This window comes from Monodon monoceros, unplaced genomic scaffold (genome assembly GCF_005190385.1).
Source record: "Monodon monoceros isolate NGI ecotype Baffin Bay Population unplaced genomic scaffold, NGI_Narwhal_1 Super_Scaffold_5, whole genome shotgun sequence".
Taxonomy (NCBI): Eukaryota; Metazoa; Chordata; class Mammalia; order Artiodactyla; family Monodontidae; genus Monodon; species Monodon monoceros.
The window spans coordinates 14,528,892-14,547,814 of record NW_021703782.1 but is presented as its reverse complement, the minus strand read 5'-3'; the positions used below and the strand labels follow the sequence as shown (position 1 = coordinate 14,547,814).

Sequence of the window (18,923 nt, the reverse complement as noted above, 5' to 3'; positions counted from 1 at the left end):
GCCCCTGACATATTTCACTAAAAAACAAGAGCTGAAGAAAGGCTGAGGCCTATGTTTCTGTTGATTTTCCTGACCTCCTTAGACCACGGCTCTCGGCAGGAGTTGCCCTTCCTCTGCGGTGTGCGTTGAATGAGGCCCCTGTGGCCACGCCGGACGGGAGGGGCCCAGGAACTCAACGTCCCTGCAGGAGAGCACATGTAAGGGTGCCAAGCTCCCTGACTGCCGACTAGGGAAAGGAGCTCTGCTGCTCAGGGGCTGCGTGCAGAGGCCCAAATGAAACACACATGCAGGTCATAAATCTTTTATTCCAAGTTTCAAGTATGTGTAAGTGTCTGTGGTGACACATGGCAATCGGTAAGTGTCCTCATCACCCAGGACCCTGGTTATAGCACCGTTGAATCAGTTAACAGAACTGGAAGGAACAGAAAGAGAAGTCACTTACACAGGCGGGCTGGTTTTCTTCTGAGCTATACTTTCAAAGGCCCAGATGCCCAATATGAAATGCCACTAAATTTGTGTTTCAAAGTCTGCGAAAATAGAATAATAGTACCTTGAAAAATAAGAGGACACGGGGGTGTGTGGGGGAGAGAAGTACCAGCTCTGAGCTCACTGAATCAGAAGACGTGTGGCAGCATTATTTATATGTGTGGATAGAATAGAGCAGAGGCAGTTTGTTTAATTGGAAGAGAAGTCTAGATACTCCAGTTGGCTGGAAACGACCTAAGAGGAGGAGAAATGGGATCCATCCAGACCTCCTCCGGTTGACCACTCACGTTGCCAGCATGTAACTTGAGAAGAAAATGGCCCCGTGTTATCTGTGGTGAGCCGGGCAGGTGGTGAGACTCGGAGTGGACTGTACTTAGGATGGGACAAGCTGGTGACGACCTGCGCGCTGGGGTCCTGGACAGGATGGCTCTCCGTTGGCACTGCTCCCACAGCCCCGTGGTCAAGCCCCAGCCCCAGAGGCCTTCCCAGCCTGCAGGTGTCAGGAACACGCCTTCCTCGCCTTCCTCCTGAGCCTGGCCGGGGCTGCAGGGGGTCGAGACAGGCGGGCCGGGCTGGATGAAGGGGAGCAGGGCGAGGGTGTCGGTCGTCGGGGAAGATGCGCTGTGGCCCAAAGGCAGGAGGCGACCATGTCACTGCTTTACCGCGTGGAGAGCTGGTTATTTATGAGTCCACTGAAGTGTTCAAACTTTTTTTCTGTCTCTTCACTGAAGGAACCACCTGAGGGGTGGGCATCAGGGAGACAAGAGTTTGGCAAACCGGATGCACAGGTCACAGGGTCCCTGGAGCCACCACCCTCCTCGGGCGGCCACCTCTATGTGACACCCCCAGGGCAGCGACAGGTGCTGGCCATCTCTAGGGCCAGGCCCATGTCAGCTGCTCTGTCAAAGTCGAGTGAAGGAGCGACGAAATCTAGTGCTTTTCGTTTCCTCCTCCACCGAGAGCGAGGCCATCACTTTTCCCGCTCAGCCTCCCCTTTTGGAACCCAGGTTGTATAACGCGAGGAAAAGCTTCTTTACTGGCAACCAGAAGCCACAGTGGTTGACTAGCTTCTAGCTCTCGACAGGAAAACGAAACAGAGCCTGCAAATTGCTGACGCCCCCATTTTTGAGGTCTCATGCGTAATGAGGCGGTGGCCTCAGCTCCAGCCCTGAAATAGCTTTGGGGTCTATGCTGGGCCGGCCCGGTATCTGCCCCGTCCTTTCTCCTTAGCCAGAGTGGGCTGTGAAAACCCGGTCTCCAATCCAGGCCTGTGGTGTCTACAGTGTCCTTCCTGCGTGTGGAAACGCGAGGCTGGCCCCATTCCCTGAAGTCTTCACCCAAGTTAGGAAGCTGCTCTGGCTCCTGGAGAAAGCGGGGCAGCTCTTGCCTGTCTCCTGGAGTTGGGCTGCGGCGTGGGGGCACCTGGCAGGCCTGAGGCGCTGTGCTCCCCAGGAGGGCCCAGGGGCCTTACCTATGTGGCAGTTGTACATCCAGATGCGGTGGCCGTCGTAGCGGGTCCTGCATTTCATGACGTTATTGGTGTAGTCAGACTCCGCCACCTCGTAGTTGGGGTTGATGACGACCTGGGGGAGAGTCTGGTTGGAGGGGGTCCCGCCCCGGCCACCCTCCGTCCCAGGCCCAGCTGAGATGCTGAGACCAGGCCTGCCCCCAGAGCCGGGCTGACCTCACGGAAGGGAGCAAGCATGGCCGGTGCTGTGTTCCAGGAGCAGCCCGGTGGGCGCAGAGCTGGTCGGAGATGAGGTCGGGGGGGGTGCAGAGGAGGGTGAGGCCTGGAGGAGTGAGACCTCCGCGCACCTCTGTCTGTCTCGGTGTAATTCACACACACACACATGCTCTTCATGGCCAGTAAGCGTAAGAGCGCGCGCACACACACACACACACACACACACACACAGTCGTACCCCCTCCTGGGTGCGCTGGGAGGTCTGGTACAGTGGCAGGAGCTGGGGCCTGGGGAGGCCACGGAACAGCTGTTGAAGGCGCCAGAAGGGAGCCGGGGAGTAGGATGTGCTGGGAGGGGTGGGGGCGAGGCCCGGGCACTGTGGGGAGTTGGAGGGGGGCTGCCCTGGGTGCTGGAGACGACACTGCTCCCGGCGGTGTGACATTGGACATGTCCCTTCTGCTCTCCAGGCCTCGGTTTGCTCTAGGGGATCCCCAAGCCCTTCCCGCTCACCAGTGCAGGGCCTGGGCTCTCGGGGAGACTGGGCCTGCCTTGTCCCCCTTCCTCTGCATCGTCCTAGGAAAGAGGGCACAGCCCAAAGGAGCAGGGGCAGGAAGACCGTCATTTTGAGGGGGCTTCTGAGAGCGGACAGAAAAGGGGGATTTGGGGTGAGGAACCCAGAGGAGAAAGGGGAGGGAGGGGGAGGGGGAGGGACAGAAGCTGGGCCTGGGGCTGTGGGCGAAGGTATGGAGGACACAAAGGAGGCTTTTCCCAAGGGCCCTGCCACATATGGAAGGGCTGAGAGCCCAGGGAGACAAGGGGGGCAGTGCTGCCCTACGTCAGTGTGATGGGGGAGGGGTAGCCTGCTAGTTAAGGCACATTCTGTAGGTTTGGGGCCCTCAGGACCTTTCCCTCCAGAAGGGCCTGGGTGTGACCCTTCAGTAGGCTGGTTGGGCCCTGCCAGAGCTGCTGTGGGAAACGGGCCAGTGGGAGTCCCCAGCCCTGCATCCTGGCCAGTGCAGGCCATGGTGGGGGCCCTAGGCTACCACCGTGACTCTGTGTCTCTAGGTAAGGCTGGTCAATGTCCCGCCCTGGGGTGACCTTACTTTTCTTTGATCTCTTTTCTACCCAACAACCTTAGCTGTCCCCTGCCCCAGCCCATGCATGGCTCATAGTCCAGGACGGACAAACCCCCTGCACCAAGGCCCGGGCAGCCCCTTGCCCATGGACAGCCGTACCCTGAGGGAACCCACCCAGGTGTCCCTGTGGGGTGACCGTGTGGGTAGTAGGGGCTATCAGGGCCTGCTTGACCCACTTGGGTGCAGGGGTGGGGACTGAAAAAATGGTCTCCACAGTCCCATCAGACTCTCAGATATATGGTTTCCAATCTCGTGGGGATCGCTGGCTTTAGTTCCTTAGACAAAGGACCTGCTGTGGTTTACAACAGCGAAGATGTGGAAGCAACCTAAGTGTTCATCAACAGGTGACTGGATAGAGATGTGGTACATGTATACACAATGGAACACTACACGGCCAGAAAAAAGAAGGAAATCTTGCAACTTTCAACAACATGGATGGACCTGGTGGGTGTTATGCTTAGTGAAATAAGTCAGAGAAAGAAAAATACTGCATGTTATCACTTATATGTAGCATCTAAAAAAATAAAACAAACTAGTGAACATAACAAAAAAGAAAGACTCACAGATACAGAGAGCAAGCTAATGGTTACCAGCGGGGAGAGGGAAGGGGCAAGGTAGGGGTACAAACTACTATGTGTGAAATAAATAAGCTACAAGGAAGGATACATTGTACAGCACGGGGAATCGAGCCAATATTTTCTAATAACTATAAATGGAGTATAAGCTAGAAAAATATTGAATCACTATGTTGGACACCTGAAACTAATGTAATACGGTAAATCAACTATACCTCAATTTTTAAAAACTTGAAAAAGAAAAACCGACAAACAAACGAAAAATAAATTGGCAGTGGCAGTGGCAACCTTATATTGAAGAAAAAAAAAGATCTGCTGTGGATCTAGGAACCTAGTAAAGCACTGAGCCCTGCCTCTGAGCCTCTGTGCACAGGCCCCTCCGGATGGAACGCCACCTCCTCCCCGGCCTGGCTTTCTCCTGCCGGAGCAGCATTACTGGTGCCTGCACTTGGGTCCACGTGGGAATGGAGAGAACCGGTGACTCAGGCCGGGGCTCTCACACGGCTGTAGCTCCACATCTATCACAAGGGACAGTCTTTTCCATGAACATGCCCCTAATGAGTTAATTTGCTACTTGTATAGTTTAGGAGTCGAGAACACAGAATATGGAGTCATGTGACCTGGGTTGGCCTGGCTGTGAAATGCGGGTAATGGTAACACTCATCCCTGGGGGATTACATGAGACCACGGGTTCACAGGGTGTAGGCAGGTTCTGGCCCATCACCGATCTTCAAGGAGCCGCAGTTATTAAATAGACATTGTCAGAATACACGATGCTACGCGTCCCCCAGGCAAAGGGACAGCAGACCTCAAGCACACCACCACCACGCATGGAGTACGTGCACAGACACAGATATTCAATTTTTTAAATAGAGAGCACTCTGCTCTTCGGTCGGTCCTCTCCAAGTCTGCGGTTCTGGGCTTGTGGGTGGAAAAACGCTTGGCTGTCTGATTTTCAGTCTCTGAAATTGACCAGGGAAACTTTCAAAACCCCTCTGTGGTCACTTCCCTGCAGGTGTTGGTTCCTCCCAGGACTGTCTATAGGGTGGGGACCGTGACTGGGCCCTGCGCTGGCTGAATGCCCCCTTTGGAAAGCTTTCAACGCAGCTTTCTGGTCGCCCACTTGCCACCCAACCATCAAGCTTGAAAGCAAGACGGGTAGGGATGTGGGAAAAATGAGAAGGCGAAACGAAGCCTCCACAGGCAGGAGTGCATCTGTGCCCCAGAAGGGGAGATGGTGGGGATACAGTGCCCCTAGGCCCCTCCACCAGTCAGGGCCCTGGCTGGAGCCTGCAGCTATTTGCGGGAAGGTGGGAGGCCAAGCCATCTTAGTTCCTCCTCAGGGCGGGCCTTCCCCCTGGACAGCGCATGTGGAAGTCCTGGGAAGTCTCCACTCAAACAGTCACTGGAAAGGCTGTCTCTAGTCCTAACAGCCTACCATTATAGATTCATTTCTTTGCATTGAAAATTGCCCCCTGTGCAGATCCCCTTCTGTGGGGCAAACGTTTCTGGGAGAGGCAAGTCACAAACACTTGGGAGTGAATGGCTCTTTGTGTGACTGCTTTTAGCCTTAACAGCAGAGAGCAAGGCGCGGTGAGGGCACTGGGAGAGATGGGGCGGAGGTGAAAGTACAGCTCCAAAGGACACAGGAGGTGTAGGTCGCCTTAGAGTCTGTGCACAAATTCCCGGCCTGAGGACCAAATCTGGCCTTCAGGTGCATCTTGATTTGGAAGCACCAGGTGTCAACTGAATTGATGTCTCAGGAGGTCTGCAGTTCCCCACGGGCCTGCGTGTCTCACATACCTACCTAGGTTACCTGGGTGACAGCGACAGCCTCCGGGCGTAGGACTCTGTGCACTTTAGATGGCCTGGCCTCCATGCGTTTTCTGCCTGGGCACCATCAGAAGGAGGCTACCCACCCACTTGCTAAGGCAGAGACACCTCCTCCCATCAGCGGGGACCTGGAGCCCCTTCTCATGCCCCTCACCTGGAACAGGTAGTCTCCAGGGGGCACGTCGGTGATGTCGACCCACTGGCAGTCGATATCATGGCGGTACATGTCCCAGCAGCCCATGGTGATGCCCTGCTCGCCGAAGTTGGCACACTCATAACTCTTCTGGATGTCTGAAGGCAGGGGCAGAGGGAAGCCCAGTCACCACGCACCCATGACCCCTCTGCCGGAAGAGGCTTCCTCTGCCATCTGTGCCACCCTGTCCACAAAGGGCCCCGAGCAGCCCTGCTGGGTGGGTGACATCCCCAGACCCCACCCTCGGCGTCTCTCTGTTCTCCCAGGCCGACAACCTTGGCTTCACCTGGGCTCGGCAGCCCATCCCTTCCGTGCTCTCCTTTTGATGGAATCCCTCCCTCTTTCCCTACCCACAACCCACTGCTCCCTCCTCCACGAAGCCTTCCCTGGCCACTCTGGCCCACCTTGGCCTCTCCAAGGAATATCAGCCTAGGCATGAAGCGTGTGCTTATCTGGGTAAGTTTTTGGTGTCTATTGTTGAGCTTGATGCTGGGGTCATCTTGTCTCCCTCTGGGGAATCTGCACTTGGATGTGGACTCAGGTCTGCCTTGTTTCTCTGACCCTTCCTGGGTCAGTCCATTGTCTGGCATATGGTAGGTGCTCAAAACCCATCTGCTGTGTGATTTCCTGGTATGTCAGGGGCCACGTCAACCACTGACAATTCGCACCCATTTATCGAGAGGCTGCCTCATCTGGGCGCTACTCTAAGCTCCGGCCATGCTGACAAGGGTCATCGAGTCTCCCGAGAGAGCCTGGTCAGGCCAGGATGGCAGGTGCGCGCACAGGTGGTCACGGTGCAGGCGTGGCAGCTGACTAGGGGTGTGAGCACGGTGCTGCTTCTGCCTGGGGCAGTCGAGAGGGTCTGGGAACCTCAGAGTGAGGGTTTAACTTGAACCTGGAGGTAAGAACCAGTGTGGCGGGGCACTTGTGTTGGGACCCAGGGAGAAAAGGCTCTAGGAGCCAGAGTGGGAGGGGACTGCGTGTCAGGTTCAAGGGTTTGGGCCTTACCCGGGCGGCCACGTGGACCCACCAGTGCCCGTCAGTATAACTCTGGGGACCCAGGTGCCTTTATAGCCAGGCTTTGCCTAACCCCCCAGCCCCAGGCTATAGTCATGGGATCCCCAGTGAGGAAGGTCGCGGGGAGAGTCAGCAGTGGCCAGGGTGACACAGAGACCTGCGCCCGGCCTCGGCTTCCAGCCGGGTGAGTGCATACGGGAGCACGTGAGTCCCTCCGAAGCTTCCCAGCACCAGCTTGCCCCGCCAGAGATACCTCCTTCACATTCTGTGTCCTCCAAGCAGAAGCTGGCCTTGTGGCCCTCTGCCACCTTGGTACCATTGAGGTTTAGCAGGTCGTAGTGGGTGAACACCTCCATGCTGTGGTAGTGCCTGGGGGCGAGAGAGGGGGCCTGGATGTCAGTCTCTGGAGTGACGGCCGCCTGCAAGCGATGGCCCAGCTGACGATTTCCCACTGGGGACACCATGAGCAGAGCAGTGTGGTCCAAAGTGGCGGCCAGTGGGAGAGGAGTGGGCAGCAACAGGGCATTAGGAAAGGGGGGATAGAGCTAATAACCATGGTGCTTACGTGGGCTCTGGAGGGACACAGCCCGCTCACCTCCCCAGGCCTCAGTTCTCTCATCACCTAAGTGGGAACAATGACGCACGTAATGCACAGGATGTTGTGGAGAATAGTAAGATAAACTGATGACGAGAGGGCCCGGCATCAATAATAAGCTCAATAAATTAGGACATTTTTAGTAAATGTAACATCTTCCTGGGTGCTAAAGTGGCTATCACAGCCCATGCCTACTTGAGACATTTCCTGCAGACAAATGCAAGTCACTCTTCCATGTGTTTTGAAAGCTTTTAAGGTGGGAGTGTGGTCGGGAGGGAGGGAGGGAGACTGCAGAGGGGGAGGAGGGGTGGGAAGGGCAGGTGCTGAACCAGGCGACGGAGGCAGAAGTCTGTGCTCCTGGCAGCGAGTAAATAAAAAAGGAGGCGAAAAGAGGGCTCTTAGGCCCTGTGGGAGGGAGAGGATGGCAGGCACATCCTGCGGGCCCTGGAAAGGTGTAGAGGGGGAGAGAGTTTGTATACCCCCGTGGCTCTTCCCTCGGCTGGGTGTTTACCTAATGGTATGCCATCCGGTCACTTGGGAGGAATTGAGAACAGATGCAGATCCTTGGAAAGGCCTGTGTTTGGCGCAGAATAAACAAGGGAAACAGCTGCTGCATGTTGCCCTGGGGCCTTCCTAAAGCTCTCGGTGGCCAGGCCCGTCCTAAGCTGCTACACATGTAGCAAGGCACAAGCGGCTGCAAGGCACTTAGCTCTGTCATTACAGGGACATTTGGAAAATGGGGAAAAACTGAGGAACAAGGTACCAAGGCTTGGGGAACAGAATCACATGTTTCATTTCCATGCGAGCTGAGTTCCCTCTGCAGGAAAGAGGGAACGATAGCATGATCCCCCATCAGGGCTTCTGTAAGGATGCAGTAGGAGAAATCACAGAAATACCTAACATGGGGCTTGGAACAGAGCAGCACTTAGTACCTGTCAACTCTCTGCTTACTGCTACTACTCCCAGGAGTGATGGAGTCGTGTTTAATTACTGCCACCACCATTACCATTGCTACGATTATCCCCAGGCCCGGAGAGCAGCTTCCCCGCCTCCCGGGCCTCAGGTGGTTGGCTTCAGGCTCCCCCTGCTGGATCGGGAGCAGAAGAGGACAGGGGGAAGAGGGGAATTAAAAGGACAGGTTTTCAGGGGGCTTCCCTAGTGGTGCAGTGGTTGAGAGTCCGCCTGCCGATGCAGGGGACACGGGTTCGTGCCCCGGTCCGGGAAGATCCCACATGCCGCAGAGCGGCTGGGCACATGAGCCGTGACCGCTGAGCCTGCGCGTCCGGAGCCTGTGCTCCGCAACGGGAGAGGCCACGACAGTGGCCGCAGGAGAAAAAAAAAAAAAAAGGACAGGTTTCCAGAGAGGAAATCAGAGGCTCTTTTCCCTTCTTCCTGTGTTGGGCTTGTGCTAAAAAAAATGTCAGAAGTTCCTAAGTTGGGCTTTTCCCAGGTCACTCATGTTTCTGGGTAAAAGAATGCTGAGCCAGGGGCCCACAGGGAACAGTCACAAGGATGCATTTTGTGGCAGCTGAAGGGATGACTTTGAAAGAGTCTATTTTGGCTTCTTGGAGCAAGGTGAGACATGAGGTCTGACTCATCGCCTAAAACATGTCTGCCTCTTTCAGAGACGGGTTTATGTTGTCATGTTTACCGGCTGGAAAGACTGAAGAGGAATAGGTTTATGTTCCGTTGTCTAAACAAAATTCGGACAGAGTCCACAGATGGACTCTTGTAAGGCTGACCTTCTCCTGCTCTCCTGGCTTCCTGCAGACTCGATTTAAGAGTCGTCTTCCTCAGCTCCTCAGTTTTTCCCCTGTGGATATCAGGAGGGAAGCAGCTGGTTTGGAGCCTCCCGATGCTAGCTAGCTGAGGTCCGGGAGCCTCTGTGCTTTACCGCTGGGGCAAACGTGGACATCACCCCCGGGGCCACGTTTCCCTCCCAGCTGGTTGGCTGTGGAGCCCAGGGGCACCCACCTTCCACCACCCGCACACACATCCCAGGGGGTATGGATCGTGGCTGCTGGGAAGGCCCCTGGTGATCAGGGGAAATTTCCTCTTTTCAGGCTGAGTGTCCTGAACTTTGGAAGTCTAAGAGGGGGCCAGATCCATGGGATAAAGATAAGGAAACTCAGATTTGCAAAGAAATTCCAGAAGTCTAAGGAGGGAGAGAATACCTGACACTAGAGGGAGGTCATTGTAATCTGGATGAGAGGAAGGACAGCTTTCTACCGTGAGACTCCAGATCACAGTATTCTAGGACACGGTACTAGCCGAGGCAGGAGGTGCTGGGTGAACATGTGGATGACAAAGCTAGTCCAGAGCAAGAAGGGAGGTTTGGGTATATTCTGTTACCCTAGGTCATCTCGGGCCCAAATAAAACTTTCGATCTGAGCATCAGTGTGCGTTGTAGAGATGTTTCACTCTTTTTCGTTTCCCACACCAGCCACGAGTCTTCCGGTGCCTCCAGGATGGAGAGTCGTGGCCGGCACTCAGTCATGGTTGGGAAAAGGCTCCCATCCCCATTTCAGAGAAATCTTGGGGTGTGTTCCAGCCTCAGGGAATGCGGCCACAAAGGGCAGGGTCCCTTCTGCTTGCTCTGCCCCGCCCTCCTCATGTGCTAGGCAGCCCCTGGCTGGAACAAAGCCCCACGGATAGGATGAGGGCCTAAAATTGGCTCACTGGCCGCACTGAATCTGTGGGGCTCTGACCTGATACGGGGGCTGCTCCGCACATGGTAGGGGGTGGGGCGGAATGAAGGAAAGTCCCCCCTTTGTACCCGGGCCATCCCTGACCAGAGGGCTGGCACCTGTGCTGGCTGTCACCTCCCTGCCACTCCAGCTCCCAGCTCCTCTCCCGGGCTTCCCCAAGATGTGAGGGGCAGGGAGACTGAGCCCTGGGACAGAGCAGGGGCTGAGAGCCAGGAGACGCCGGGTTGCTCTGTGCCCAGCTGTCAAAGCTGTGACATCGTGTGCCAGGGGAGCAGGTGTGGTCCCACTCCCTGGGACACAAGAAGCAGGACGGGGACCCCCATCCCAGGCCCAGAAGGGAGAGAATACCTGACACTAGAGGGCTTGTGCTAAAAAAAAATCATCAACCAAGGGCCATGCATATGAGAGAGAATGGTGCAGGGCATTTCCCTCTAGGTCTGGCTGGGGAGGAGACTCCTAAGGGGGCCGTTCTTTGTTTCATCTTAGGGCTTTCAAAGAACATAGCTCTGTTCCTCATCATAGTATCAAGTAAACTGGGAGCTATAGTTTTCCCCATACACACTACTCTGAGCCAGGGTTCTTAATTCTGGCTCCACAGATGGGCTTCAGCATCTGTAAATCTGCTGAAATAGGACATTAAATCGAGAAATAATTTTTTTGAGTGGAGGACGGGCCAGCTTTCATCACACTCCCAAAGGGACCCAACGGAGATTCGGGCCAGGATTCCTGTTGAAAGGTCCTCCCACAGAGCCTGGAGAATGCCCCTGGAGCTCTGGAGGCCAGGGGTGGAGAGTTTCTTATACCCTCTGGGGTCCTTATGGTCAGAGGTTCTCAGGAGGTCCAGGAGGTCCAGGCCTGAAGGAACATATGCTTATCCAGTATGTTCTTTCCCACCCGTCCCTCCCAAACCACTGATTGCAACATCTATAAACAAAGAAAGAAAATAGAACACAGGAAAAGCTGGGGTAGGGGTGGGGAGGACGGGGTCAGGGTTCCTGGAGCACCAGATGAGAAGAAACACTTCCATGATGTCGCCACGTGTATTCTTAGGGAAAAGACCATTCCTTGGAGGGCAAGCCTAGGTCACAGGGAGACTCCTACCGTGTGATGTCTGGATGGTGTGCCACATGCAGGGCAGAGATGCAATTACCCTCTACTTGTAGGCCCACAGGGCAGCACTTCCGCCATGTATTCTCTGAAGGAAATCAGGCACCCATATGTCATGGCTTTAATCTTACTCTCTGACTTTCTCCCTGCAGAAGACCTCCATGCTTCTATATAAAGACCAAAACTTTTTTGGCTAATTAGGACTTTTAGGACATACGGATAGTAATTACAGTTGACCTTTGAACAATGCCGAGGTTAGGGGCACGGGACCCCCGTGAAGTTGAAAATCCAAGTACTGCTATCACTGCCTCAGAAACAAAGGAGTTGATAAATGACTCACCAGAGGGCAGGAAGCTGAAACCGTTTGGATAGATTCGGGACTCAAGCTCTAATTCTTTTGATTCCACGTATTGTAATCTCTAATCAGACATAAACTTTTCCCCACACTGAGTTAATTTAAAAGCTGTATAGGGCTTCCCTGGTGGCGCAGTGGTTAAAAAACTGCTTGCCAACTCAGGGGACACGGGTTCGAGCCCGGTTCGGGAAGATCCCACATGTTGCGGAGCAACTAAGCCCGTGCGCCACAACTACTGAGCTTGTGCTCTAGAGCCCGTGAGCCACAACTACTGAGCCCGCGTGCCACAACTACTGAAGCCCGCACGCCTAGAGCCAGTGCTCTGCGATAAGAGAAGCCACCGCACTGAGAAGGCTGCGCACCGCAATGAAGAGTAGCCCCTGCTCGCCGCAACTACAGAGAGCCCATGTGCAGCAACCAAGACCCAACGCAGCCAAAAATAAATAAATTAAATAAATTTTTTAAAAAAGCTGTATAACGAAAATGCATATAGTGAGGTACAATATGTATTGAAAACAATCCACGTATAAGTGGACCCGTGCAGTTCAAACCCGTGTTGTTCAAGGGTCAACTATAAAGGAATATCAGCTCCCCTGAGTTCTACCATACTCCTTTTATTTATTTATTTATTTGGCTGTGCCTGGTCTTAGTTGCGGCGTCCGGGATCTTTAGTTGTGACATGCATGTGGGATCTTACCCGACCAGGGATTGAACCCGGGCCCCCAGCATTGGGAGCACAGAGTCTTGGCCACTGGACCACCAGGGAAGCCCTCCACAGTCCTTTCTTTTGAAATGGGTTAAACAACTCTATCCCCAAACAGATTCGAACGTGACTAGGCCGTAAGTTATGACATGAAAAAGCCGCACAACACAGATTTCTGATGAAGATCAGGCAGAACGCAGGCTTGGGAGTCAGAGAGGCCCCGAGTCGGGGTCCCTGCTCCACGACTTCACCTGGCGCTAGTCCCATGAACGCAGAGCCGCCGTTTCCAGACTCAGGAAAATGAGGGTTCCCTGCTCTGGCACTTAGAAGGGGCTCAGTAGATGTTAGTTCATATGTCCCTAACTGTGATCATCACATCTTAGAGCTGGAAGGATGCCTGGTGGTCAGCCAGACTGGGGCCTCTCGGACTGCTGTGCACACAGTCCCCTGGTGACCTGTTAACACGCAGATTCTGCTGTGACTCTGCCAAGGACACTGGATTCAGCACTGACTGCAGAGGCTGCCAGCCCTCGGGCCCCGCTCTGAGAAGCAGGGACCTGGTGCAAAAGCTCCTGATTCTGAGCCTAGAGACCACACTCCCCGTGCCCGAGTCTGCGGCCCCTCACGGTGGGGGCAGGGCGTGGCTGCCGGCTTGAATGGCAGGGGTCTCCCTCCCTTCATTTTCAAAACTGTACTCACCCTGCTCCCTCTGCCTGCCCAGCTCAGGTCTGAGCAGGAAAATGAGGACCATTACTGGCAGCCGGTTCAGGATCAGGGTGGGAATCAAGGCAAAGGGACAGAAAGAAGGGGGAAGGCAGGGAGATGAACAGGGAGGCTTCTGTTGGCTCCAGCTAGGGCTGGCTCTGGGATTGCACTCTGTTCTTGTCCATGATTTATATAGCACTGGGAACAGAGCCACAGACTGAGGGCTGGAAGGGGTATTAGCAGTCCCGGCTGACGTGGCCCAGCTGGCCTGACATCATGCAACTGGTTAGAGGTACAGCCGGGTCGAGAGACCAGGCCTCATGACTCCTGGCCTAGAACTCCTGTCTCCACACCCACCGCCTTCGTAGAGATGTTTAAAACTTATACTGGTACTTAAAGTACATTCCTAAACGAATTCAGAATCCAACAACTGCAAAACCCCAAGCACCCTGCAGAGCGCCAACTTGCTGTGGACACACTTGAAAACTGTTGACTGAGGGTCAATGGAGGGGCACGGGGTTCTCAAAACAAAGTTTGTCTCCAAACGGTAGAGACTTTGGAGCCAAGAGAGAGAGCGGACTCGGGGAAGAGGAGGTGGGCCAGGGCCCCCTGGGAAGAGAGAATGGCATCTGCAAATGTGGGAGGCCAGTGAGCCACCCCTCCAGCTGGGGAGAACCCCGCCCCCGGGACCGTGTGGCCTCTCGGCTATCCCTAAGTGACCCTGTGATTCTGAACCCCATCTGGGTGCCTCGGGCTGGCGCAGCCTATGGCGCTGGCAGGGAGGGTTCACCTGTGGCAGTCATGCCAGATCCACGCGTGGCGGCCGTTCTTGGGTCGGAAGTCAGACTGGCCATTGTTGTGGATCTGGGAGGAGAAGCGCAAGAGCCGCCGGTAGCCCGTGGTGGGGTTGGTGTTGGCAGCCGAGGCCGCGAGGCAGTTCTCCTCCATGGCGCACTGAAGCATGAACATGGGCCGGTCCTCCAGGTAGGTGCTCTGCTGCACGATCTCTGCGTTGAGGACCAGGTCGGGGGCAGCTGGGAAGGCAGACACAGGATTCAGACAAGGCCAGAGACCCCTCACCCCTTCCCGAGTAGCTTCCTTCTGATTCCTGAACTGGCACTAGCCTCCATCCCTGCCGAGCCTCACTGTCTAGAACTGGCTCCTGGTGTCCCCCCTCCAGGTCACCTTCCTTGTGGATCGCTGCCCCCAATTCCTCTCCCCCTTCTCTGAGAGTCCTCCTGGACGCCTCTGCAGGTCCCAGTGCATGTGCGCAAAATATTGACGGTTGTTCAACGTGGGTAATGGGTGCACGAGGCTTCGTTATATTATTTTCTCTCCTTTTGAGTGGCTTGAGATTTTCCATAATAAAAAGCATTACAAAAACAATGAAATTGTGCTACACAGAGAGAGAACACTCTTAATACCTTGGTCTGATTCTTCTGGGAATGATACAAATGTATTTTCCACCATGTGTAATATTGTATGTAAATGTATAGTCTGCTAATACTGTTTCCCTTAAAGCATAACTTGACATATTCCTTTGTTAATAAACATCCATTGCAACATCCATTTCATGGCTCCATAATATTTAATTCATAACCCTATCCCATACTTTTAGATAAGGGTTGCCTGAAACCTTTCAGTTAAAGATGAAGCTGTGATAAACATCCTGTAGTAAATCTGTGTATGTAACTTTATTTCTTTAGAATATATTTCTATAAATGAAACTGCTGGGGGGCAGGGTTGCATACTTTCAAGGCTCTGATGTATATCAGGTTCTACCAGTTTCCACTCGCACTCGTTGCTCTACATGAGAGTTCTCCCCCAGGTACCTCTTTTAAAACAAGCTTGGGGACTTCCCTGGTGGCGCAGTGGTTAAGAATCCACCTGCCAATGCAGGGGACACGGGTTTGATCCCTGGTCTGGGAAGATCCCACACACCGCAGAGCAACTAAGCCCGCGTGCCACAACTACTGAGCCTGAGCTCTAGAGCCTGCGAGCCACAACTACTGAGACGGTGCACCACAACTACTGAAGCCCGCGCGTCTAGAGCCTGTGCTCCGCAACAAGAGAAGCCACTGCAATGAGAAGCCCACGCACCGCAACGAACAGTAGCTGCCGCTCGCCGCAACTAGAGAAAGCCCGCGTGCAGCAACGAAGACCCAACGCAGCCAAAAATAAATAAATTAAATAAATTAATTAAAAAACAAAACAAAACAAGCCTGACTTACTCAATTAGTGTGTTGCACATAGCAGGTGTTAAAAAAAACCATCACCAATGGCTATAATCTATGTTTGCTAAACAACTGTATTAGAAGGATTAGCTTCTTTACCAAAGGATTAACTAAATTTTTCCTTTAAAAGTGAGACTGTATTGACCAAGGGATTAACTGTAAGTTTCCCTTTAGAAGTGAGATTGCATTGAACATTTCTAGTGTACTTCAATTCACAAAAATGTTGTACGTGAATCATTTACAAGACCCATCCATCTTTTATTTCCTGACAGGTTGCTTGTAAATTTCTGAAGTGGGTGTCATCTGTGAGCTTGGCTGCGCTCAAGTTCACCAATGCCCGGACCACTCCTCGCTTGTCTGCATCTCCTTCCCATGGTCCCCAGGCTGCACATGGAGCCCAGCAGATTTTCAGTGATGGGGCCCCGCCGCCTCTAGAGAGCAAACCTACCTGCAGGGACTGGGTGTGGAACCACAGGGGAGTGAAAGGGCACTCAAATGGGATGAGGGGTAGGGAGGCTCCCATCTGCTGAGAACGATTTCCTCTTGGAGGGCACAGACCGGGATGCAGCATTGCTGGCACTGTGTCCTGGGCACACCTTTTTTTTTTTTTTTTTTTTTTTTTTGCGGTACGCGGGCCTCTCCCTGTTGTGGCCTCTCCCGTTGCGGAGCACAGGCTCCGGACGCGCAGGCTCAGCGGCCATGGCTCACAGGCCCAGCTGCTCTACGGCATGTGGGATCTTCCCGGACCGGGGCACGAACCTGCGTCCCCTGCATCAGCAGGCGGACTCTCAACCACTGCGCCACCAGGGAAGCCCGGCACCTTTTCTGAGGGTGTTGTGGTCTCTTATTCATTGTCTGTACACTAGTCAGTACTCACTGGACAGCCCCTCAGCTTCCCTCTGAGCTGGGCAGAGGGGTCTCCACCGGCCCCTCCTCTTTCCGAGAGGAGGCCAGCCCTCCCTCCAGCTCAGGAGTCTTAAGGTAACACGGCCTAACTTAGCCAGTAGCTGGCTTTCAGCACCTGCCATGGAATGGGGCCTTGACCTCCCTAACACCCAAAACATCCTCCAGAAGCTCATCCGAGGCATGCACTCATCCACCCGTCTATCAAGTATTACAATGAGCACCGCGCTAGCCTCTCTGGACAGTGCTAACAAGGAACATCTTATATTATGGCAGGAGAGACTGATAGAGCACACATTAATTACTTAATAATAATTGTGACCAGAGCTCGAAGGAGAAATACGCGGCGTTTTGGGCATTACAGCAGGGGACCCAATCTGGGGAGAGGGGTCAGGAAAGACTTCCTTGGAGGCAGTTGCATTTTAGTTGTTCCATGGAGGATGAGCAGAGGCTAGAGGGAACTGCTCTACGATGCTAATCTCAGTAGCACATGCCAGGCCCCTGAGGCATGAAGGAGGACCAAGGCCTGCGTGTACTGAGGAGGGGTAGGCAGGGAAGGCGGCTTGATATGAGGCTGGACAACACGTGCCTGTGCAAGACCCTGCGTTCACTTAAGTCGCTGGGAAAGCTTGCACGGGGCTGGAACATGAGGCAGCACAAGCGGGGGACCAGCACTGACCCTGGCTTCAGGGAAGGGAAGCAATGGGAGGTCCCAGGGAGGAGCCTCTGTGGTAACTCGGTGTAGAGGATGGACAGTGGGATGCAAGAAGGTAAAGGGAGTTGAGAAACTATGGAAAGGTAAAAATCCAGATGGCTCGACTCTGGGGGGTATGATGAGGAAGACAGAGTGATATCAGGGAGAACTTCCAGGTTTAGGATGTAACTGGTTGGATGAGAAAAAGTAATTACAAAGGGTTGCCTGAAGAATATACTTTCTCTTTCTGAATAAAGTATTAAGCCAGATCAGTGTTCCTGGCCCCAATAACTTTTGCCCCTCTGCAGACTCTGACTGATACCTTCAGTCCAAGCTGAGGGGTTCTCTGAGCAATAGCCCCATGAAAGTCAATTTTTGTCTGCCGTGAGGATATGGCGGGCATTGTTGATCTCATAACTCTCAGTCCCATAATGAGAAGTTCCTTTTGATCTCAGTATCTAGAATAGTGGACTTCTCTTTGACTCATGGGTTTGTTTCTATTGCACACTGTGAATTATATTAATGACCAGTTTTCCCTCTTCCCTTTGGCTGCTAGGAAGCTCACTGTATAATTACAATAGTAAATGTATATGAGTCTATAGCAGTAAATGTATAGGACTGTATAGTACTTATTTTTTATTAACCTCTCTCGGCACCATTTTGAGCCAATACCTACATTTTTAAAAATCTGCTTTAATCTTATGCTACCTTGAATTTTATTTAGGTTTACATTAGCTTAATTTCCTTTTGGAAAAAATGATATATTATAAATATAAATAAATCATTAAGCTAAGAAAAGTCTCCTGATGGGGGTGAGACCACTTTGCTTGGATGCTCTCCCCTTGGAGGGCTGATAAGGGTGGTCACTTCACTCCCTCCTCTCAGACAGGATGCGACAGCTTATGACGTCTGCCCAGAGAAGCTCGCACTGGAGTTGAGAGTCCTGCCTTACAAGGGTTAGGAGATGCTGAGTGGGTCTAAAAGGGGTTGATGGGAGAAGTGACTGAGTTCAAGTTTAATCTTCTCCCTAGCTCTCCGTGTTGGTAAACAACAGCGCATCACTGTTTCTTAAGTGCTTGTGTGTGTTTGTTGTCACAACAACAATCTAATTTCCAGTTTCTAGGAAAAACAACAAAGACTGTGGACTACAGCAGTTAACTAACTTTGCCAAGATCAGCGAACAGTGGCAGGCAGGGTCTGGTCTGGAGTTCTCTGGCCAGACTCCAGGCCTCTCCTACCTCCCAGATTCACAAGGGAATCATATGATAAGGCAAGGACGGGGGGATCCAGAGAATAACATGCCTGCAGTGCTGTCAATGGGTCCTCTCAGCATGGAAGGGAACATACTGAGATGGTCATTCTGAATCCTGGCTGGGGTGGGGGAGGGGTGGGGGAGGGGTGGGATGGGCTTCCCTTCTATATTGTCAAGCTCTCTAGGATTCCCAGGGAGTCACCAGGAGGCTAAATCACCCCCAGGGTGTGAAAACAGGCAGGAAATGATCTTTCTTTTTCTTTTTCTTTTGGCCACACCGCACACAGCATGCGGGATCTTAGTTCCCTGACCAGGGATCGAACCCGTGCCCCTTGCATTGGGAGCATGGAGTCTTAACCACTGAACCGCCAGGGAAGTCCCGGAAGTCCCAGGAAATTATGTGTGGAGCAGGGCGGAAGGAAGGAAGCTGACACTCACCAAGCACTTAGCGTGTGCTTCACCTGTTAACCCAGAAGCATGTTCCCCAGAAGAACAAGTTCTTAGTCACTAAATTCGCCTAAGGCCACTTAAATAATCTACAGTGACCCGGCCTTTGAACCCAAGGCTCCTAGACTCCCAAGTCCTCCCTCCTGCCTTCCTCTCCACTGTCATCGGGCAAGATTCCAGGTTGCGGGTGTGGGTAGTTCCTCTTGGCCCCGACTCTTCCACTTAACAAGAATCCATCTCTGCTTTCCTCTTTTGCTCGGCTCATAACAGATGCCTCAGAGCCTTGCAAGGAATAA

At 53.3% G+C, this 18,923-nt stretch overlaps 1 protein-coding gene across 1 annotated transcript in view; it reads right to left on the bottom strand.

Moving 5' to 3' along the window:
• Positions 1–285: 285 nt before the first annotated feature.
• LOXL2 (lysyl oxidase like 2) overlaps positions 286–18,923 on the bottom strand; it is a 100,578-nt gene continuing 81,940 nt past the window's right edge. Inside the window, exons 10-14 of the mRNA XM_029202472.1 lie at positions 13,888–14,131; positions 7,178–7,293; positions 5,869–6,005; positions 1,958–2,069; positions 286–1,224 (exon numbers count right to left, since the gene is read on the bottom strand). Of these exons, the coding sequence (XP_029058305.1) occupies positions 1,145–1,224; positions 1,958–2,069; positions 5,869–6,005; positions 7,178–7,293; positions 13,888–14,131 (689 nt within the window). The 3' untranslated portion in view covers positions 286–1,144. The remainder of the gene's footprint in view (positions 1,225–1,957; positions 2,070–5,868; positions 6,006–7,177; positions 7,294–13,887; positions 14,132–18,923) is intronic.